Below are 22,367 nucleotides of genomic sequence, written 5' to 3' on the forward strand. Positions count from 1 at the left end.
ATAAGGCCAACTATGTTGGCAGAACAAACGATCACTTTTGAAGAAAGATTGTAGTTAACAACTAAGGAACACCGTGTTGCATATGTAAGAGCATCAGTATTATTTACATATAGAAAAGGTAATAGTAATTGTAATTCCGAATGTAACTGTTTCTTGCAACTAGAGACCAGGTTAAAGGCAAATGCCTATTCGTTTCTGTGTGCCAGGGCCCCACCCTTTTGGTGTATGATCACAAATGATGGTTTAAGAAGTGGTTTAGCACTTATAGTGCCTATAAGTGCCTATTTTTGCTTTTGGCACCTGGAAATGCTTTTTTGTGGCACTCCTTTTGTTTCAAAAGTGCACTTGGTTGCTTCTTTCTCCGAGACTTGCCAGCATTGGCCCAATCTTGCTAGTGGCGACGCACCTGGCAATGTCGCGTAGCATAAAAGCACTTGCGTAGTCAACATTTTTTAAGGCCTCTCACCACCTGCCTGACACTGGCTAGCATTACCAGAGAAGAATGAAAATGCACCTTCTTTAGCAGTGGACACATAACTTCATGTTGCCCTGCAGGCAAGGATTTCAGAGAGAAAGGCGCAAATTTTGGAGGTGTACTGTGGACTGCATCTTGAAAAGACAACTGTAGATTGCACTGTGGGTGCGTGCAAAAAAGTGTGCAAAGTTCGCTGAAAGTGCTGTCAACTGCAGTTGCACATCTTTTTCAGTGCCTCCACTCATTTGTACAAACACACCATGCCAGTGGTGGCTCATATAAACTCTGCAATAGATGAGCAATAAACTCTACCCCTCACTGTGCCCTCCTTTGCTTTTTGTTTAAGTACGGAAGGGGATGGGGGAGGTGCATTCAGAGCCATCCTATTCCACATAATAGGCCTTCAAGCCATCCCTTAATATAAACATTTGTATCGTCATCGCCATTTAAATAAGTGTACGTAAAGAAACACGACCTCCTGTGCTCCAACGTGTGATAAATAGCACTTTGCAAATAATACAGTCATATCAGTATACAAGAAGCAGTTAATTAAGGAAGTGTTCATAACTTACGAACAGTGCGCAAGTCATGGCACAGCTACAGCACCATAACACTAGTTTTGTGTGACAGCAACCATAGAAAAAGTTTGCGCAAAGGTGCAAGCCTATGTTAAAATTTTTTTCTGCTTGAAGAAATTTCTGAAGTTCTTACAGGTGAACACTCGTGAAACCCAGAGAGTGTGAAGCCGTCAGATATACGGAACTGCGAAACACTTCATTCACCTCCATCTATGTTAAGCGCTCATTTTCAGCCTATAGAAGCTTATTCTGAATGAGAAGAAGCATAATCTTCAACATCAAAACCTGGAGACGATGGACATGCGTCACTGCTGTTATAACCTTTATTAAGATTTCTAAATGTAGAACTGGAACATTTCTTGATGTCAGTCCACTAGGCATAAATTTTAGATGCTCTCATTAACCATTTAGCAGTTTTACTGCCGTATTTTGTTTTTCATGTTTGCTGCATCTTGATGCACTATTGTATACCGGAAAGTTTCTCTATTAAATGTACACTACCTGCCAATATAGTGTCAGAGAGAGAGAGAATTAAACATTTATTTGAAGCAGTGACTAGTCAGTCGAGGTGGGAGGGTCCCTTATTCCAGGAACCCTCTGGCTTGGATCGCCCTCCGGGCCCGGGCAACGAGTTCGCGCTGGTCGACCAGGTCAGGCTTGGAGATCGCAGCCTCCCACGTTTCAGCGAGGAGGTTTTGGCCTGCGTCTGCTGGGGCTGCTAGTTGTGCCGCTGTGATGGTTTCTCGGGTTTTCTTGCATTGCAGTAGGAGGTGCGCCAGGCTGTCTGGCACGTTGCAGTGTGGACAGGTGTAGCTGTATAGCGTCGGGTGGAAATGATGCAGTAAGCTTCCATGGGTAAAGGTATTGCTCTGGAGTCGCCTGTAGTCAGTGCCTTCGTTTCTCGTTAGTTTTGGATGTGGTGGAGGGTATACCCTGCGTCCAAGGCGATAGTGCTGCAGTAGTGCTTGATAAGTTAGTGCTATTGTTTCTGTTTCCTCCGCTGATTTGGGTGGGTGGGACATGCCTGGAATCTCGTGCGGGGAGGCCCGGTTGACGCTTGCGCGGGCCGCGGCGTGTGCCACTTCATTCCCCTCGAGTCCGTCGTGTCCCGGAACCCACATGATGCAGGTGTAGGGGGGAGGAGTGTCGCCACGTTTCAGTATGTTGATCGCTTTTATAGAGATCCTGCCCTTCATGTAGTTACGTGTTGCTGCTTGAGAGTCGGTGAAGACCACTATGGGATGCTCACTTGTATGGGTGGCGAGTGCTATAGCGGCCTCCTCAGCTGTGTCGGCGCATTTGGCGAGAATGGTCGCCAACGCCAGTGTCGTACTCTTGTGGTCTGTGACGCTGATGGCGAAGGCATTTCGGCCCGGATACTTGGCTGCGTCCACGTAGCGCGCCTGCCGGTCGTTACGGTGCTTGCGTCTGATGGCGTTTACCCTGGCGAGCCGTCTGCCTCGATGGTGTTCTGGATGCATGTTTCGAGGTATGTTAAGAACTTGTAGACATTCTCGGAGCTTCGACGTGATCTTTTCCTTACATTCGTCATCGTGTTCTGGGTTGGTTACGTATCCTGTGCGTCGGAGGACTGCTCGGTCTGTGGTTGTTAGCTTGAGTCTCTCGATCTGGTTGATGAGGTGCGCTCCCGCGAGTTCTTCCCAGGAGTTGTGAACTCCCATGCGAAGCAATCGGTCAGTGGAGGCGGTTGTCGGCAGTCCTAGGGCGAGCTTCGTGGCCTTTCGTATGAGAAGGTTTAGCTTTTGTTTCTCGGCTGTCTTCAGGTTGAGGTAAGGAGTTCCGTATGTAATGCGGCTGTAAAGGAGGGCTTGTATCATTTGCAAGGTGTCGTGCTCTTTGAGGCCATTGCGGCGATTGGCCACCCGTCGTATCAGATGAGTAAGCTGTGCCGCGGTGTTGTGTAGCCTAGGGAGTGTGGCGGAGCCGGACCCGTCCTTGTGCATATGGACTCCGAGAATTCGAAGTGATTCGACCTTCGGTATCGGGACTCCCTGAAGGAGGACTTGTGGGTCCGGTGCGTCGTGGCTTGGGGGCCGGCCCCGGGTGCGTGCCCCGAGCACTAACAGCTCGGATTTATCCGGGGCACAGTGGAGGCCGCAGGTGTTGAGGTATCGTTCGATGATGTTGACCGCCTCCTGAAGACGGGTCTCCTGTTCGCCCGTGCTCGTGCCTCTCGTCCACAGTGTGATATCATCTGCATATAGAGCATGGAATATCCCTGGGACGGTGTCTAGGAGGCGGGGAAGTTTGATGAGGGCCACGTTGAAGAGGAGTGGCGAGACTACCGAACCTTGTGGCGTACCCCTGTTAGGTAGGTGAAATGTCTTGCTCCGGAGGTTGGCAATCCCCACGGTGGCCGTACGGTTGGTGAGGAAAGCGCTCATGTAGGCGTATGTTTTGGCTCCACAGCCGATATCTTCTAGGTTACTGAGAATGGCTTCATGGCTCACGTTATCAAAGGCGCCCTTTACGTCTAGAGCTAGAATGGAAGACTTGCTGTGTTTGCTCAAATGGTCAAGAATATCTTCCTTTAGCTGTCAGAACAAATGTATTAAGTGTCTTGCCTGCAGTATGAAGACTGACAAAAAAGCAGCCTCTCGGGTGCCTAGCAAAGCCCTGTGAAGCGAAGGCTTCCACAATATAGTTGCTGCCTTTCAGACCTCACAAGGGAATGGTATGGCAGTTTCTTACCATGACAATGGTTATGTGCATCTTATCCATAAAACAGGTCATGGTTTGTGAACAGTTTGTAGTGCCTACATCAGCCCCTATTGTGCCTAAAATTAGGCTTTAAGTGCCTGTATTTGGCACCTAAAACAAGTCCTTAGTGCCTAAAATACTGGTCAACTAATAAGGTTGCATTATCAAGTTCAGCAGTTTAGTGGGGACTATTCAACATATATGCTGCTTCCATGACCATAGTTAGGTTGCTTCAGCTCTAAAACCGCACCCACAGAAAAGCAAGCAATTAATGAAAAAAAGTTTGCTGTTTTTCTCTCATTCTTTATACCATTAGTTAACATTGTCATGGTGATATACAGCACAGAAAGGTACAAATAATAAGGGAGATCAAATGGGCGAGTACACAACATGCCTCTAAATATGCTTAGCGTACTTATAGCAGTAATTCTGAGGACACAATTATACTGGTGAGCCAGTGGAAGATATCTTAAATTTTGATTGGCCGGTTGTCACTGCTGTTACACATAACCTTTACTGTAGCTGCTTCCTTGTAGCACTTGAGCTTTTCAAGTCTTCGGTGAAGTTTTGTGCATTATACAATTCGACGACATGAGCTGATAATTTACAGCCCAAGGCAAATCATGTCTCTGTGACATCGGCTTCAAACAGCAAACAATTTTTATTTGTATTGTGACTTTTACTAGCCTGTAATTTCTCACATTTATGTGTGCCTGTGTTGGCCTCATGCCTTATAAAGCTTATAACAATTGTCCACCTGAATTCATTTTCTAACCTGCTGGAGCAGCATTGGCAGTATGTAACTCCTTAATTAAAGGCATCAGGCCAAACAGTAAATTCTGCTTTTCTGCTCACATGGTCAGTGGCCTGCATAGGTCAGCATATGTACTCATTCATGAGTACACTCACCCATATTCATTTCACAGTTTGAGTAAGGGATGAAGGGCATGAGCAGATGTGAGTATGAGCATAAGTGCTAGTGATTGTGAGTACATGAGGGCATATTAGAGTGCGAACATCAATGAGTACCTGCTACTGTGAGTAGACATGAGTATGAATGACAGTGAATATCTGCGACTGTGAGTGGGTGCTAGCATGACAGCAAATAAGTGGTGGTGGTAGTGACTGGCCATGAGTGTGAATGCAAGTGAGTGCCAGTGAGTGCGACTGGGCATGAGTCTGAACACGAGTGAGTAATTTTTAGTGCGATTGAATGCAAGTACGAAAATGAGTGTGAACGAATGCAAATATGAACATTAGTGTGAATATAAGTGCCAGTAACGTGAGTGGAAGCGAGTATAAATGCGAGTGAATGCTGATTAGTCTTGGAAAAATATTGGTGGGTGATCTAGTGCACACTTATTCTGCTGACCTATGATGGCTTGTCACAAATGGGCTATGGTCCTCAGTTCCCTGGCTGAATAAATTAGCTAACTAGTCTGTGGATTTGTTTAAGCTGCCCACTTGAAAAAACATGTTTACACAAACGTGAATGAAGAGGACATGCACAGGCACTGACACAGGCACCGAGTATAGACAGTGCCTGTGTATGGTCCTCATACACAGTGCCATATACGTAAACAGAATACACATGCACAGTGCCTGTGTATGTTGTCATTCATGTTTGTGCAAATATGTTTTCCTAAGTGCAGTGTTTAACCAAATCATGGATTACCAACTAGTCCATCAGTACCTGTCAAGCTAGTTCCCAGCTTTTTACCATCAGTCACATCTCTTTGGGTTTATATTTCTAGAGGCAATAGACATTGTGCATGAAGTTTGGCCATATATACATGCAGCATCATTCAGTAGACCGTATCTCTAAAAAAAGGACCTTAGTGCACAATAGTGGCAATGGCTACTGTGCCAATGAAATCTAAATTTATTAAATTTGTCGTCTGTAAACTGGTTCCTGCGTTGTCAACCACTGATTTGAAGCAACTATACTGCATGCCACGACTCTTTAGTGTGGCCAAAAGTGCATAATGGTCCTAGGAAGTATATTACATATAAGCACACAGTGACATATCTAAGATAATTTTCTTTACTGTATTGTAGTGACAGAGAAATTGCCTATCATTTACCCTTAGCTTTTAAGGCAAGTACGTTGGCATGGACTGTTAAGACATTGCTAATTGATCCTGTGTAGTAAGAGTTGACACCTTCACTTAGTATTAACTCGAAACGGCCACCCCTTCTTTCTTAATTTTTTTTTCTAGCCGCTATTTCAGTGCCTTTACCAGACGCGTGCAACAGAGGATCAAGTGTTTGCGGAAGTACTAGCAGGTACTAGCACGACTTACACGAGCAATGCTTAACATCAAGCATTAAGATAGAACCTAGCAGCTTATTAAGATACAGAGCGTCCCGTTTAAAACGATGACTTCGTTCGTTTGGAGTGAATGGCGCATCATTCACAATCCTGGATGCAACAGGGGCAACACCGCAACATCGATCGACACGTGGACGAATCGGTTATCATTTGCTGTGGCGTAGTTCGATGCACTGCCGCTGCGGGGTGCTCGTATTGTGTTTACCATCTTGGTGGGTCAGCGATGTGAGGTGTGCGAGTGAACATGTTGCGTTTGCTGGAATATTGTGGCCGTTGGTTGATACAGACGTGAATACGGCAGTTTACAGTTCTGCCTAGTTGGCGGTGAAGAACCTGGTATTACATGACTTCTGCCCTGGCGAACTGAATCAGGTGCGTATAGAACGGATGAGTGAAACGGCAACTTGTTTCTATTTGGACGCATGACAGCGGTTTCACACTGTGCTCGCAGGCGCGTTGCGTTAAGAAGTACTGAGAGGCTGCAATTTCTGTTAAAATAGTAGCAGATGTTGCATAGATCACTGGTGACGTATTGGTGAGCACACTACTGCGCTGCAGAACGACTGGCTACAAAATGTGTGTCGCATATGGGTGTGTGCCCTGTGTGATACGGCGATTAGCGCCTTGAGGGCTTGCTTTCTTCTCGTTTACGAAATGACCGAACCTGTAAGAAATATCCGCGGTCTGTAGAGCTCACGTGCGGACTTCGAGTGACTCGCGATGTTACACAGGAAGTAAACATCTTGTCCATGCAGGTTTCAGGATGAGGCCATCTAGAGCCCAAGTGGAAGCAGCCGTTGGCATTATCATGCGGGTGCCGGGCTTGTTTATTATTGACTACTGGTGGCAGCATGACCGAAATAAGTCGGTGCCGCAGTCCATGTCGCTTCCTGGAGTCCTGAACGCAGTGCTGACCAACCTAGGTAACTACTTGGACTTGGTTACTTGAGAGCGACGCTAACTTACGCAAGCATTTTTTTTTTAATTTCTTTCAGTTCTTGTCCACGGCTTCCTTTTGCTGTTGCTGCCCATTCCACGGGTGCGCTCTCTCTACACCAACTTTGTGAGCGCGCTGCTGCTGCTCAGCTCTCATCTCCTGTCAAAGTACTACATCCAGATGGAGACAAGTCTGTCGCGACATCTGGATGTTGATGAAAGCTTTGCCCGAAGGCAGCTGACTGCCTTTCTGGCCCACATTGTGTTGGCCTGCATGGTGTTCGCGCTGCTAGAAAGCCGTTCACGGCCCATGCTTCCCATCTTGTCCTGTTATACCCTTCCTGTTCTGGCTCGTGTGCTGGACTTTCCCCCAGAGTCGCTTGAAGTCCTCCATAATTTTGGCAATGCACTGATGTGTGTCAGTGTTGCGTGTTATCTATATAGCCAGGTACCATCATTGATCAGCTTCTTGAAAGACACTTACCTGGACACACTGCTGCTGACCATGCGCTTTGGCTGGATTGGTCTGATGACACTATTTTGGAACAAGCTATTTGTGCCAACCCATTTTCTTGTGTTTTGGCTGATTGAGTTTTGTGTAAAGTTGGCAGAAAGTTACCCTACTTGGGAGAGCCCATGGTATCTGCTAGCTTTAAGCTCTGCTAGCAATGTCTGCTCCAGTCCTGTGACTTTGGTTGCCTCATCAGTAACAGTCTCCTATTTGGCTTACTTCACACTGTCGGGAACCAAGGCATTTTTGCATGGGAGCTTTACGTTTCTGAATGACAATCCACTGCACAGCGGCTGGACAGAGGGCATCACCATGCTCTTACTGGCCCTGCAGACTGGCCTTACTGAAATCAAGATGCCCAGCCGAGTGGCAGTACTGCTCATCATTTTGTTCATTGTCATGTCATCTATGCTTCAGTCAGTGCTGGAGATTACAGAGCCAGTGGTGTTGGCTTTGAGTGCATCACAGAGTCGGCAGGTTGGACGACATGTTCGGACCTTGGGCATGTGCACCTTTCTTGTTGCTTTCCCATTGCATATCACTTGGCGATTGTCTACTCTCTTCCCCATTGATTTTTGGATGATGATTGTTCTCTCCTCTTGCATCCTCACCTCTGTACAGGTAGTGGGTCTGCTAGTCATCTATGGTTTGTTTGTGTATGATGCATGGCGCACGGAACCTTGGGAGGCTTTGGATGATGTCATTTATGTGGCTCGAGCAGTGACGAAAATTCTGGAGTTTTTGGTAGCTCTATTTGTTGTAGGAATGGGTTTCTGGGAATCCACAACAGGCAAGTGGAATTGGGCTAATGCATCCATCCTGCTCGTCCACTGCTACTTCAACGTGTGGCAGCGCATGCAAGCTGGTTGGAAGAGTTTCCTTCTGCGCCGTGAGGCTGTGCGGAAGACTGAGTCTCTTCCTGAGGCAACACCAGAGCAGCTCTTGTTGCACAACGATGTCTGCTCCATCTGCTACTCCGAGATGCGATCAGCTTGCATCACGAAGTGCCAGCATTTCTTTCATCGAACATGTCTTCGCAAGTGGCTGTACATACAAGACAAGTGCCCGCTGTGTCATGCTCACGTCTCTTTGGAAAACGGAGAGCTTGGGCTTGTGAGTGATCCTGAACCACCTGCGGCACCAAATGAGACCAATCATACAGATGTCTCCTGAAGCAACTATGCCGACTATTCCACTTGTGCCATGCGCAGATAAACGTTCCATTTTGTTCCCACTTGTGCCCCTTGTTTTATAGAAGTGGTGCTACTGGGAGCTGCTTCTTGGGGACCCCTTGTAACAGTGAGAAAATGTGATGCCCTTCTATGGCCATAGTGCCCTCCACAGCTCACATCACTTCCGGGAACACAACTCTTCCATTGTTACTTCAACTCATGTAAATACTGTTTACTTGCTCTTTGATGTGTACAGCGATAGTGTTCTGAATGAATAAAAAAAGATGTAATCTAACTGCTGCTATTTGTGCCGTCATTCTTATACTATTTTTTCATTTAGTAGGTATGTTCCGTGCACTTGCAAGCCACTAAGCTGGCGTGCTTAATCCCTCAAAACATTACTATAAACTCACCTCATTATTAGTAATGACCCCTTTTGTGGTTCGTGATGAGCCCGCTATGTCTGGTACTTCTTTTTGGTACCATTTGTGTTTTATGATGCAAGGCAATAGAATGGAGCTGTAGTAGCTCTATACTTGGGTAATAAATGATGTCAGGTGTACAGGCAAGTGCCACAAACACGATACACAGTCTTACCTCAAACTAACATGGATATAGGTTTCAAAGTATCATATTTAGCAAAATGAGAACAAGATGAAAGCAAAAGTCAACGTTTCGACAAGTGGACTTGTCTTCTTCAAGGCTCTCCTCGGCACACTATCCTAAAGGGGCGAGAGGGCAAGGCAGGCAGGCGAGGCGATGACCAAAGGTGTGTTAGCAGCAAGGGTGCAGAATTGAAAAGAAGGATGTAGTACTCGACGTTGAAGAAGGAAAGTGTGGTACCACCGTGGTGTCAGCCAGTTCACGTGTCAATGTAGGTTCCTCCTTTCGTGGAAGTGGCCTGGACGACGGGGGAAAGTGGGGGGGGGGGGATTATCTGCTCCGCTGGAGAGCAGTGAACTTCCGTCTCTCTGAAGAAGAGAATAAAAGTAGCAGCAGAAAATGGTACTTGTGGAAAAAAAAAATTAAACAAAAGAAAGGAAAGAAAGGGGAGGTGGGGAGGTTCGAGTATTAGCAACCCTAAACTAAGCAATATATTCGCTATGCTAAATTTCAAACTATAAGCAATAGCACTTATTTTTAACTGGGCTGCCTTTTTTTGTTGTTATTGGGTTGTCAGTAATAATCCAACCTCCATACCAACTCTTCATCAATTCCTTTGTTTTGTTTATTCTTTTATTTCTTATTTTCCATGAGCACCATTTATTTTCTGCCGCTATTTTTATTCTCTCTTTCAGAAGACGCAAGTTTACTAACCTCCAGCGGAGCAGATAATCTTCCCTTTCCCTCATCGTCCAGGCCACTTCCATGAAAAGAGGAACCTGCAGTGACATGTCAACCGGCTGACACGCGGTGCTACCACACTTGCTCTTTCAACATTAAGTAGCACATCCTTGTTTTGAATTCTACACCCTCAGTCGTCGCGTCGCCCACCTGCCTTACCCTCTCTCCCCTTTAAAAGAGCCTTACTTATAGATACTGCGCCAAGAAGAGCATGTTGCCTTGCAAAAGACAAGTCCACTTGTCGAAACGTTGGCGCCTGCTTTCATCTTGTTCTCATTTTGCTCATCGTTTTGAATTTCCATCTCCCACATTCCCTGTGCTTTACCTGTGTATACCAAAGTAATTCTAAAATTTGATTGTCCATGCTTTATTTGGTTAGTATTCTACAATAATGAAACTAAACATGTTATATCCAATGCAGCATTGATCATATGATAGCAAAGCAAATTTTTGTGCACATGGCTCAGAATGAGTATTCTGGTACCAGAATTGTCAAATGCTTAACAAGAACATCTTGAAATGGCGCATTCTGGATGCATGTTTTGCCAGCAGCTTGGCTTGGCTGGCTTGCAGCCATCAAGACAGTGTGCAGATCCTGTCACACCAATCTTACAGTTGCGTATTAACAACGGTGCAAAGGGTGTGTTTGTAATGAAGTGTTCAAGTGTTACCTATCAGCACGGCAAGCCGCTAAATCCACAAAAAGCTGACAAAATACCCTTTGCAGGCATGTCAGAGATATCACGTCTTTCTTTTTCATAGATCCGATCATAATTTCTTTTTCTCGCCAACATGAGTGCATACGCTTATAATAAATAACTACAATGAAGCTATTTCCTTGCTGGATGAGACTTTGTGATGGCGAGGTTTGACTATTCTCTTTATACCTCAGGTCGATTTAAGCGTATTGTTGAGCAGTAAAATCTCACTATATAGCCAGAACCATAGTGCAGGAACAGCAAAATGTCAGGATGACACTATTAGTGGCATGGAACGGAAAATTCGGACTGATGTAGGTTGAGATTCTCTTCTAGTGAAGCTGTAATGTAAAAGCAGTACCCAGACAGAAGCCACAAATAGTGATGTGTGGACAGGTTCCCACGAGTGCTCCAGAAACTTCCCTTGAAAGGGTCACGTGAGATTTAATTCACTGCCAGCTCTCTTTCAGAAGCACTGCAGCTATGGGACGCTTGTTCATAACTATTTTCACTGAAGCAAACTGTCACACTCCCTTTTGAGTTGGGCTCTATTGCACTAATGAAACATTCCTGCTTGAAAGAATGGCTTCGTCTGATGTGATGAAACATGGTTATTTGAAAGCATCACTACTAAGCCCCGTCAGTAACAGAAGTACAAATCAAAGGTAAGTCAACACTTTGAGGCACATCAGAGAGCGTTGCTTTTTGTCATACATCCCTGCAAAGGACAGAAGACTAGACCTAATGACATGGCGTTCTAGCCGCCTCTGCAGAGATTTAAAAGGGAGGAACATTTAAAAAATAGATGAAGATCTGGTGCAGTTAATGCTAGACAGCCTTGTGCAGAAATCCCTGATTTGTACTGTACCACACAACAGAACGGTGTTGTTGGCTCCATAAGAGGTGCTAGCAAGCAGTTCAACTTTCTGTTCCAGAAAACCAAAACATTTCTGGACAAAGGTCAATTTTTTTAGTTTGCTCAATGCAAGATGCCTATTGCAAGATGCCTAATATATCATTTGTGCTGCACCATTTTTTCACACCTTTTCATGGGCTTAAGTTGAATTCTAAAGCAAAAAACCCACCAAATACTGTCATACTCTTTGCAAAAAACACCATCAACTTAGAAGTTAAAGCATTGATATCAAGAGAAATTGGTGGTTGTGCGAATTTTATGCTATGGTGCTCTGCTGAGCACAAGTTCGCAAGTTGGATTCCTGGCAGCTACAGCTTCATTTTTGTGGGACCAAAATGCAACAATGCTCGTGCACTTAGATTTAAGTGCATGTTACAGAACCCCAGGGCCGATATAACGTAAAACTATTCCAATCTCTTTTTATTCCGAATTGGCCATTAGCTCCTTTCCTTGATATTGACCTATGGCTCGGCTCTACCCATATGGGGTGGAGCCGAAGCATACTGACCTATCACAAGGGCTAATGGCTGATCTGGTATAAAAACAGATTGGAATAGTTTTACGTTATACTGGGCCAGGTAGTCAAAATATGGAATCCTCCACAATGTCATCTCTCCGAGCCTCAGTGTCGCCTTAGGATGTCAAACCTACATGAGTCGATCAGCATTAAAATCCCTGGCTAAGCAAGGCACTGAAACACACAAAATTCGTCAAACATGCTCATTATTTTTGGACTTGGATAGAACTTGAGCATGTGGCCTGGTGGAGCATTTACCAGTGAAGACACTTATTTGTTGATTTGATAGAGTGACAAGTTCAAACACAAAAACATTTTACGAAAACAGTCTCTCTTTTGTTTCACTTTATTTTCAGCGAAGCGGACTGCATAACCCCAATGCCAAGAATAATTCAGTCTTCCACTAGGTGCTAGCAAATGCGAAAATCTCAGCTGCTGCGATAGTTACATGTGAAACACTAATACAAAGTTCGTATTTGCAGAAATCACAGCTGCAAGAAATGCAGTGCAACAGGCATTAAGATAAATGCGTCGCCAAAATTCTTATGGCGAGATTCAAAGAGGTGCCCACAGAGGACAAGGATTAAAGATGCAATGTCTTGCCTTGCACTTGAAGAATGAAAGGGTATCAGGTTTCCAAATTGTAGAAAAGTAAAGGTGTTCGGGCACCCGCAAGGATGCCACAGTGTCTAATGCAAGCACCAAGGGATGTTTGTGTTTAGCGTTCCAATAACATAAGCATCGGATATTAAAAAACAAAATGCTCGAACCAATGCGTATGGTCTTTGCTGAACACATCTGTCTCATAGTGGCGAATAGGCATGGCATTTGCTGCAAAAGGATATGCATGTACACACTGCTCAATTTTATCAAGCTTATCAGGTAGTAGGGAAGTTGGCCGACATAAAGAAAATGCCAACTGCACTGCCAAAGCATCCATTGTTCTAGATGAACTTTGCTGCCTGCTTATATCAATAGCTGAAGTGTCTGAACTATGTGCACATTTTTTTTTTCAATATCAGTTATCTGTCACCCATGCTATCTTTCTTGTGTCTGTCCTGCGGCAGATAGGTGTAACAAAGCGGGGCAGCTCCTCAGAAAAATAAAAGCAGTAATGCTGCACAGTGAATTTCCATTTTTGCAGCAGCAGTAGTACAATGAGTGCACCAATTTTATTGGTTTTATCGTTCTACTTCCCAAAGCTGCAGAGTAGGCTTCAAGCACTGGATGGCTTTGGGTTGACTTTGACCACTTCGAAGCTACTAAAAGCAAAAGCCAGTTTTTGCATTCAACTCCATCAGAATGCAGTCGCCACAGCCACGAATTGAACTCAAGATTTTGTGCTCTACAGCAGAACACCATAGCCAGTGAGTCAAAGCAGCAGGTATTAGCCACTAATTGAGTCACTCTGACACCTTGGTATTCAGCTGAAGATATTTGCTGCACCGAAACAATGAATCGTACCTGTCAAGGCATAGGTATTCAAGAGTGAAGGAGCAGCATCCCAGAACAACACTTGTGAGTCTGCCAATCTGGGCTTCTTGTTGGCGAATGTCGGACCACAAGGTCACTCTAAATGTGGTTTGCATCAGTGACTTAGCCATAATTCTTCTTTTTTCCCAGCAGAGGGTTGTCGAGGGAAGCAAATGTGGATCTGGCATCTGACTGCATAAGGTGGCAACATTAACAATTAAATAGTTAGTTTATTCAGACAATCACTAATGTTATCATGCAGCTGAGTGCAACAATACAACAAATACTAAGCGCTGGTTTTTGGAATAAACCTATTTCAAGGTGCGTTTCACAATGCCACTGCTGCTGCAAAGCATGCTGGTAGTAGTCCCGAGTGGCAAGATGCATGATGTCTTTGCATGATGTCTTTGCACCATGATAAATCTGTTTAGACTTCGAGATCAAAAGGCAGAAAGGGAAGAATAAAGGGATTCTGCAATAAGTGTGGGGTTCAGGAGATGTAACCCCCCTTCGCCCCACCAGCTTCACCAAAAATTTCACTGGAGAAATCCACAATCAATGGCATTGTCCTTGGCATTCTTCTCAATGTTGCCTTGAACCCAAGTACAGTGCGAAAGTGACAAGGACTACTGTAATCGTGGCGCCTACAGGGTCACTGCGCATGTACTCTGCACGTTGCAAGTCTGTATTTTGTTGTGAAAGCATCCCTGAAATCTACAAGCCATATGTTCATAGAACATATCTGCAAAAGAATAAGCAAACACACTGACCAGGTAAGCACAAATGTAGTTTATTCATGTGAAAGAGCATGAGGTGTTGGGTAGTCATGGATTTAGAGCAGCTGCAAGCTCACCACTCTCTTCCAGTTCCTGCAACACACACACAACATTTTATCAGTCTTTACACATTGCAAGTAAACCTCCTTGCTTTGGCATTAACATATGTCCCCATGTATAAAACACAATTTTATGCTAGATGCCTGGTAGCAAGGAAGCTCAGACTGAATACATGAAATGAGTATGCAACCCTTGTGGCACTTCACTAATGCCTATGTGTGGAATTCACAGCCACAATGCACACAATTAGGGATACTGTAAGATCTCAAGTGCAACTCCTGCAGCACTCTTGGTATTCCATAGCTCTAGAGAACGAAAATGAATATCCTTAATATTTATGCCATCTGAACACTTACAGAAATTGCACTGCACAACCATAAAGCAGCTGCAATTATGTGCAAAATGGCCTGTAAGTGCAGTATAAATCTCTAAATGCCATGTTCTCATGAATGCAAGTTGAGGCAACCTGCCTTTTGAGTTCAAAATGGCATCATAGTAACAGGGCAAGCCTCAACATTTAGTGACACTGCTACTACTGTTTTCCTGCAGGCTTTAGTATTTTAATCTTGTTGCAGCACAATAAAATAATTAATTTACCACCACCACCACCACCTTATTGGTGCAGCAAAGTAAACAATACACTTGCCATCAGATGTCGCTTGTGCAGATAACTTCGAGAAAGATTTGCTCAGTACAACTGAATTTTGACTATGCCAGAGTTTTTTTTTTTTTTCGCATTGCTAGCACTTATTATGGTGCTTTCAATGTGTCTTATTATTTTCTTTCTATATGCTGCAAGGACACTTGTTCAAATCGTCATTGTTGAATTATATGTGTGTGCATATATAAGTGAAATCTCAGTGATACGGATTCGGCTGATATGAATTTCGCTGTGATATGAATTTTTCAAGTTCCCCGGCCAAAGTACATTGTGGATAATGTAAAGAAATTTGGATGATCCGTACACATTTATCACTCCGTTGCGGCTGATACGAACACACAAGCAGCAAGCAGCCAACGGCACTGTGGGCAGGAGGCTAGACGGGTAGGGATTTGGTTGCGGCCGTGGATATGCACGGGCTCATAAGCAATCAGTCCTCCCCCGCTGACGGTATTCCTCCTCTTGGCATGCTTACAATGGCAGCGGGCGAGGTGCTGCTTTGAACGAACAGAACATTTCACCCCCTCTACGCCTGTTCGTCCTCCCTGACCCCTCCCATGTTTTATTTCCCATATAAAGTCTAACGGCGATAAAATTGTCGCCGAGCACCCTATGCTGTATGTGTGAGTGCGAGCCGGTGAACACGGCTCATTCTCGGGTGCGGCATCAAGGAAGTGCGCTTTCTCTTGTTGCGTGCAAGGCACGGGGCAACGGCGAGGGAGAGGGGTTCTTCTCCAGTGGCTGCTGCTTACGAAGCGGCTGTGCAGGCCTCATCTTCAAAGTGATCAGCGATGTTTGCAGAGTGCGCGTAGTGCTGGTAGCTTCGTATGCGCTGTGCTTTCGACGTTTCATTCGCGTTGAAGCGTGAGATGCACGGAGGTCAATTCGCTCGCTGCTGGTGCCACGATTACTCACTCCACCGTGGTCGTCAAGCGATTAGTTAGTAAGCGAATGTTTACAAGTTTATATGGCCGATAAAACTACTATTCTTACTTCGTATAGCTATCTACTTATTTGCTATTGCAATTGCAACCGAGATTCCACTCTCTGTCTGTCTGTCTGTCTCTCTCTCTGTGTATGTGTGTGTGTGTGTGTGCGCGCGTGCGTGCTTCACACTTTTTCTTTTGTATTGATCACCCATTGCAGATATTTTTTAAAAATTTTTTAATTATTTCTTCGGACTGTTCAGTGCCTATTACATGACTTCCTTATCTCTTGTCCATGTCTGTGTAGCACTGTTTACCCAAGATGATGCACAACTGAGTGCCAATATGGCCTTTGAGTCTAGAAGAACTGGCAATATTTTCGTTTTGCGACGTAGCCAGCATGGTCATCAACCATGTCGCTGGTGCTCCGCGAAACCGAAACTAACGAATCCTAGTTGATACAGTAGCCACCAATGAGAATTCGGTGTGTACATTGACTGTACTTTCGTCTATCTGTAACGACTGTATATACCTATACGCCCTATACACAGCTGCTTCTTGCACTATAGTCACATGAAATTGAAGGTACCTATCTCCAAAAATGACAACCCAAGAATGCGGCACACCTTTTCTGGCCACTCGAGGAATAATGTCACTTATTTTTGAACAAACCCGGTATTTTGAACTCCCGATTGCCCATCTACATGGAACGTACAAAACTGTACAAAACTGCAAGCAAAATCGCACCATATAAAATAAGGTTCAAAGTGACTGCTGTGCATACCTTGATTATGTCGAGGCCACCAATAAGTGTTCCCTTGACATACACCTGTGGGTATGTTGGCCAGTTGGAGTACTGCTTGAGACCCTGTCGCACATCTTCATCTGTCAGAATGTCAAAGCTGTCAAAGGTGACTCTGGAATTAGGTGTAATTAGCATGTTAGATGGCTGGATGCAAGCATTGCTTTGATGCATAAGATAAGCCTTTAACACTAAAGAAAAACAGTAAATCAGTTGAGACTGATTACTGCATTAGAAAATGAAGATTAACTCTTTCATTACAGTGCCTACAGAAGTCGACCAATTTGATTGACAGTTTTTCTTACACAGTTAAACTTTTCAGTTGGAAACCTTTTGCTAGCAACATCATGCACCATCTGAAATGAAGACTGAACTTTTACCTATTAGTCAGAGTTGACAGTTTTTGGCAGACTGGGCAGTATGGAAAAATAAAGTTTCGACTGAATATCTTCGAAACTAGCCTTCAATGCTCCTAGCACTTCTTTAACAAAACACTTCAAAATTTGCACTTTGGTCGACTCGGCATGACCTTTAAATGACAGCAGCAGTGAGGACACAGAAGCTTCTCTCGGGTTGTCAATTTTCCAATCCGACGTATAGGCTGTTTTAACAATGTCTAAAACAATGGTAGATGCTCATCATGAGTGCGCATTATTTTGATAATTGTGTTCGGCTAATATCAAGTGCAAACTAATTTTACCCTTCATGTGTTGCTTTTATCCATCAGCGCTATGACAGCGTAAGCGCAAATTACTACAAGCAACCCTTCCCATTGTGTGGGATTTTCACTCTAAGAAGCGCATACAGTAAATTTTGGACAGACCTTTGACTGCAGCTTGTCCAGCTAACTAATAAATCTCTTACATTTTGAACACTGCCTGTGCAAGTTCCCTTATTAATTACTGTACAATATTATGCAACACTTCAAGTTACTGCGCAGCACTGTACAAGAACTGAACAAAGTGTATGGAGGCTCCAGAGCCAGCTAAATGACACTAGACCATTTCGCTTGCGCAGAAAAGCTGAGCGAACGCAATAATCAAGTATGAGGAAGCTTCTGCATGCTTTCCTGACTCGTAAACCATTGCTTCGCGAGTGTAAAGAATGCAGTAAAAAACAAACCAGGTGCCTAGTGCAATGAGTAAAGGTGAATGCTCCCTGCACAATAGGAACTTACCATTTTCACATTTGCAAAGCTAGTGCTCTCCTGCATAGCATAGGCATCACTATAGTTTGTATTGACGCTAACAAATCTTCATATAACTTATTTTGTTCCATAATTTGAGTTACAAAAGTTGGGAACTAGGAACCAGGTGCATACTTTGTATATTTCAGATGTTTTTTTTTTACTCTCAGCACGTATACTAAAAATAGTCAATTATTACCTTCATTCGTATTCTTTGAGGTGCTCCTTTGAAGTTTCACATAAGGATTCTACAAAATTGTCTGAGAAATTATTACTCTTATACATCCATTCGAAGCACCAGTGATCAGGCTACAATTTTGTGTATCGCAGTGTATACTGCGATACACTATGTCTTGAAATAAAATATTAAAACATAAAAGCACCGAAAATGAGCACATTTCTACCGGTAACAAGAGAGATAAAGTTTAACCTTTTTAATGTCGCACCAAAACTCCAGCAGTGGTGTCCTAGTGTAACGTCACTGACTTTGAAGTATTTTCTCTTATTTGGGCCATTCTGGCTGAATAAAAGTTACTTAAACTTGTTACGTTCAATCTTTCATGCTTTCAGAGCACAATGTAGTCTACATATACCGAAAAAGTTAAACAAGGCCTAAGCAGACGCCGTCAAAATCTATGATGTCATAGCAAGCTGGTGTGGGAACTTCAAGGCAGCACTGTGACTTGTCTTTCGTTTTAGCATATTTGCTGGCTTACCAACCTCTTCTCATGGTTAAGAGTGGCTTTGGGGCATTTTAGAAGCGTAATTTGCTAAAGCAGCTGAATATTTTTTTCATTTTAGTGTCCCTTCACAATAAGACTGATGCCATGAAACCCGGTAAAGACACGTGCCTGAAAGGGGCCTTGAAACACTTTTTGAACATAGTAAGAATATGATGCCGATCTGTTAACAAGGCTCCTGTGGACATGCAAGCCAAATATTATTATACTGCATACAGCAGGGAATCTACATTTCGTGTCAAAAGTGATGAAAAATTGCTTGTTCTCTCCAGCACAATGTCGTCGTGTTTTAGGCCATTTTGAAGCGAAGTTATAGGTTGTCAAACGTAAGTCATAAAAAATGCCCACCTTGATACTTTCCTAGTATAAAGGTGGGTGTTTTTTATGACTAAGTTTGACAACCTATAATTTCACTTAGAAATGGCCTAAAACCATGACGTACAGTTTATGCCACACTATGAACATTCAGAATCGATTCCGTGTGCTGTACTCTACCATGGAAGTTGCTGTTAATTAGCTAATCAGGCCTTAAACAAAGAACATCCTGTGCTGGATATTATAAGAAATATTTACATTAGGAAAAAAATAAGTGCATTTTTGATATTGGCTGGCAAGAGTATACAAACTGTGCAAATTGAAATTGTTTTAAAAAATAATAAAGTTACTTTAGGTGCCCTACGTATGAGAAATATATGTCTGCAATCTCAAAACGACAGAAATACAATTTCACATTTGCTGCATCTGCTGCGCGTGGCTTCAGAGATGAAAAGCGTAGCGTAGATATTGCAGCCACTGTGGGGTGCTTTCACGAGCTGTGTCGCGGCCGAAAGGTCCAACCTTTTGGGCGGGGCCAGTGGGGGCACTGCTCCCTTGCGCCCCATTTCCGTCTCCCCAGTGTAGCTTCGAATGCGGTAGTGGAAATGAACGGAAAAAGAGAGCTGCTTATCGGTCCAATAACTGCGTCTAATTTTGCTTGTATAGAAGGATTTGAAAAATTTTTGAGCAGGAAATGGCAGGAGATTCTTGAGGCGACGTAATTTCTGTGATGTCATTCTATGATTAGTTAGAAAAGTGTTTCTGGGACCCTTTAAGGGACACAGTGTTGACTTCGATTAAGTTCACGCAACCCTGTCGACTATTTACTTGACAGCCGCTGAAGCTGCTGTGGAGTAGTGCCCATTTCACTGTTCAGTAAAAAGACTACTGGTTCGAAGGCCTTTTATATGCCCATGTGATGCCAGTACAAACGAGCCAACAACAATTCTCAAGGGATGGGAAAATCATAGTAGTTCGCATTACGTTGATATAGGCCAGCATGAGATTCATGGTTAAATCAATTCTGACCTTGAATTAAATTAACAGAGAACATTGTAAAACAAAAACTGATACTGTTTTGTAACTTTTTTTTAAAAATAGTTAGTCTGCACCACAACACCACACAACTTTTGCAGGTGCTATGGTCATAGTCAAATGTATTAGCCATGTGAAAAGAAAGGAAAAAAAAGTCAGCCTTTCATTTACTATACATAGACTGCGTACAGTATCCATGCGGATTATTTCTAGTAAAACAAGACTGAAAATAATGTGCAAGCCAAAGATAAAGACTGCCATACTTGTGTTTCTTGAACATCTCCATCAAAGTTCGGCTGAAACCACATCGAGGTGCGTCAGGTGAGCCTTTCATGAAGACCATCACGGGTGCCTTATTGATGAGCTTCTGCAATCTGAAGTAGTGGTCAGGAATCTCACTCATGCTAGTGGCACTACAGAATTTTAGGCCACAAAGCAACTATGAGAAAGGAAACGGCAATTTCTATGACATCATTTAATCAAACAAATAATGACTTTTTTGCAGATATCCAGAGGGACCAATGACTTTCAATCTAAAGCTAATATAGCTCCATCCTTGATTTTAGCAAATAATGTGGCAAAAAGGTAGTCACTGTAAAGCTGCCTTACTATAAAAAAAAAAAAAAAATGTTGCAGGCATGTGTACTACCACATACATCAAAGCACCAAGTTATGCATACATGACAGTGCATCATATGAAAACGAAACAATGCTCAGAAAATGGCAGGAACTACGTTTATTTAAACAGAGTCCCCATGGACACACACAAAAGGGACACTATCTGTACTTCTTCATAATGATACTCAACTTCACAGAAGATACAAAGTCAGGGGTGGGACTGCCCAATGTCATGTTGGAGGAATTCTTGGAGCAAGTAAAATTGCCTTTTGGAGCAGTTTGGAGTAGACAAAAGAAATTAAATTGTGAGGTTTTACATGCCGAAACCAAAATCTGATTATGAGGCACACCGTAGTGGGGGACTCCGTAAATTTGCACCTCCTGTGGTTCTTTAACGTGCACCTAAATATAAGTACACAGGTGTTTTTGCATTTTTCCCCCAACGATATGCGGCTCCCATGGCGGGGATTCGATCCCGCCGTGACCTCGTGCTTAGCAGCCCAACACCATAGTCACTAAGCAACCACGGTGGGTTTGGAGCAGACAAAATTGCATTTTGGAGCAATTTAGAGCAGATAAAATTTCATTTTGAAGCAGTTTGGAGCAGGCCAATATGAATTTTGGTGGAACAATGGAATATGGCAGTGCACTTTGAAACCATGACGGAACACGGAATAAACAAGAGTGCTTTGGTGTTGCGTTGCTAAGCACAAATTCATTGGATCAAATTCCGGCCGCAGCGTCCACATTTCTACAGGGGCGAAATGCAAAAACACCCGTGTACATAGATTAAGGCACACGTTAAAGAACCCCACGTGGTCAAAATTTATCCTGAGTCCCCCACTACGGCATGCCTTACAATCAGATTGTGGTTTTGGCACGTAAAACCCCGTAATTTATTTTTTAACCAACAGAAGCGGCTGTGCTGCAACAGTCTTAAGCTCAATTTTGAAGCAGATTACCCTGATATTGAAACCGTCTAATGCATGCAAATTTTGGTAATAGTGCCTGTAGATCTTTTATTAGTAGCAGCAATCACAAAAAGTTGACAATCACTTTAGCATACGCTGAAGAGGATGAAGGTGAAAGCCTGTGCACACACAAGACGTTCAGTAAATTACTTGACATTCTTATTCAAATGCGTTATTTCCTATTAGTACTTGTTTTCTCCCACCAAAGGTCATGGATTCAAGTGCCTTAATTAAATATATCTTAATTAACTGTGCCTTAAATGACTTCATCTTAATTAAGACCAAAGGTCGAGGGTTCGACCCCAAATTTTGGTGCCATTATGACAGATGGTCAAATTTTCTACCCATGAGGCATCTAAGGTTTAGGCTTTAAATACGTGCATTCTGCAATAGTGAGTCCGAAATTTTGAAAAGTAGCCCAAGACATCTTTTATATATGCATTTTTCTTTAATGCCTGGAAATTCACGCCACCAACAGACCGCACGGAGAAGCCACAGTAATGAAGTACTGTGGTTTGTTGAAAGCCTACATAACAGAAATAGTTTCGGCTTGCCGCAAGCCAATCAGAATGTGGGACGGTAGAAGCACGCTTTATAGATATTG

General features: G+C 43.6%; 3 protein-coding genes across 3 annotated transcripts in view; 1 reads left to right on the forward strand and 2 right to left on the reverse strand.

The window, feature by feature from the left end:
- Window positions 1-1,575: 1,575 nt before the first annotated feature.
- Window positions 1,576-6,242, reverse strand: LOC129380463 (uncharacterized). The gene is made up of 2 exons (XM_055061457.2): window positions 3,377-6,242; window positions 1,576-3,268 (listed from the first exon to the last, which is right to left on the reverse strand). Exons 1-2 carry the CDS (start codon window positions 3,456-3,458, stop codon window positions 1,635-1,637), a joined length of 1,716 nt encoding a protein of 571 aa, XP_054917432.1. The 5' UTR covers window positions 3,459-6,242; the 3' UTR covers window positions 1,576-1,634.
- Window positions 6,243-6,317: 75 nt separating this feature from the next.
- Window positions 6,318-9,020, forward strand: LOC126546143 (RING finger protein 145-like). The gene is made up of 3 exons (XM_050194258.3): window positions 6,318-6,478; window positions 6,862-7,029; window positions 7,102-9,020. Exons 2-3 carry the CDS (start codon window positions 6,870-6,872, stop codon window positions 8,724-8,726), a joined length of 1,785 nt encoding a protein of 594 aa, XP_050050215.1. The 5' UTR covers window positions 6,318-6,478; window positions 6,862-6,869; the 3' UTR covers window positions 8,727-9,020.
- Window positions 9,021-14,447: 5,427 nt separating this feature from the next.
- The window catches only part of Grx3 (Glutaredoxin 3), a 37,468-nt gene continuing 29,548 nt past the window's right edge, over window positions 14,448-22,367 (reverse strand). Inside the window, exons 8-10 of the mRNA XM_050194261.3 lie at window positions 20,438-20,548; window positions 16,881-17,013; window positions 14,448-14,542 (exon numbers count right to left, since the gene is read on the reverse strand). Coding sequence (XP_050050218.2) covers window positions 14,498-14,542; window positions 16,881-17,013; window positions 20,438-20,548 — 289 coding nt within the window. The 3' untranslated portion in view covers window positions 14,448-14,497. The remainder of the gene's footprint in view (window positions 14,543-16,880; window positions 17,014-20,437; window positions 20,549-22,367) is intronic.

Source organism: Dermacentor andersoni, chromosome 1 (genome assembly GCF_023375885.2).
Source record: "Dermacentor andersoni chromosome 1, qqDerAnde1_hic_scaffold, whole genome shotgun sequence".
NCBI lineage: Eukaryota > Metazoa > Arthropoda > Arachnida > Ixodida > Ixodidae > Dermacentor > Dermacentor andersoni.

What these genes read in the sequence shown, in the direction of transcription:
- LOC129380463 (XM_055061457.2), bottom strand. Translation starts at nt 3,458, where the DNA reads ATGAGCGCTTTCCTCACCAACCGTACGGCCACCGTGGGGATTGCCAAC. An exon ending in ATTTCACCTACCTAACAGGG is followed by an intron (nt 3,269 to 3,376) that starts GTACGCCACAAG and finishes CTCTATATGCAG; the next exon opens with ATGATATCACACTGTGGACG.
- LOC126546143 (XM_050194258.3), top strand. Translation starts at nt 6,870, where the DNA reads ATGAGGCCATCTAGAGCCCAAGTGGAAGCAGCCGTTGGCATTATCATG. An exon ending in CGCAGTGCTGACCAACCTAG is followed by an intron (nt 7,030 to 7,101) that starts GTAACTACTTGG and finishes AATTTCTTTCAG; the next exon opens with TTCTTGTCCACGGCTTCCTT.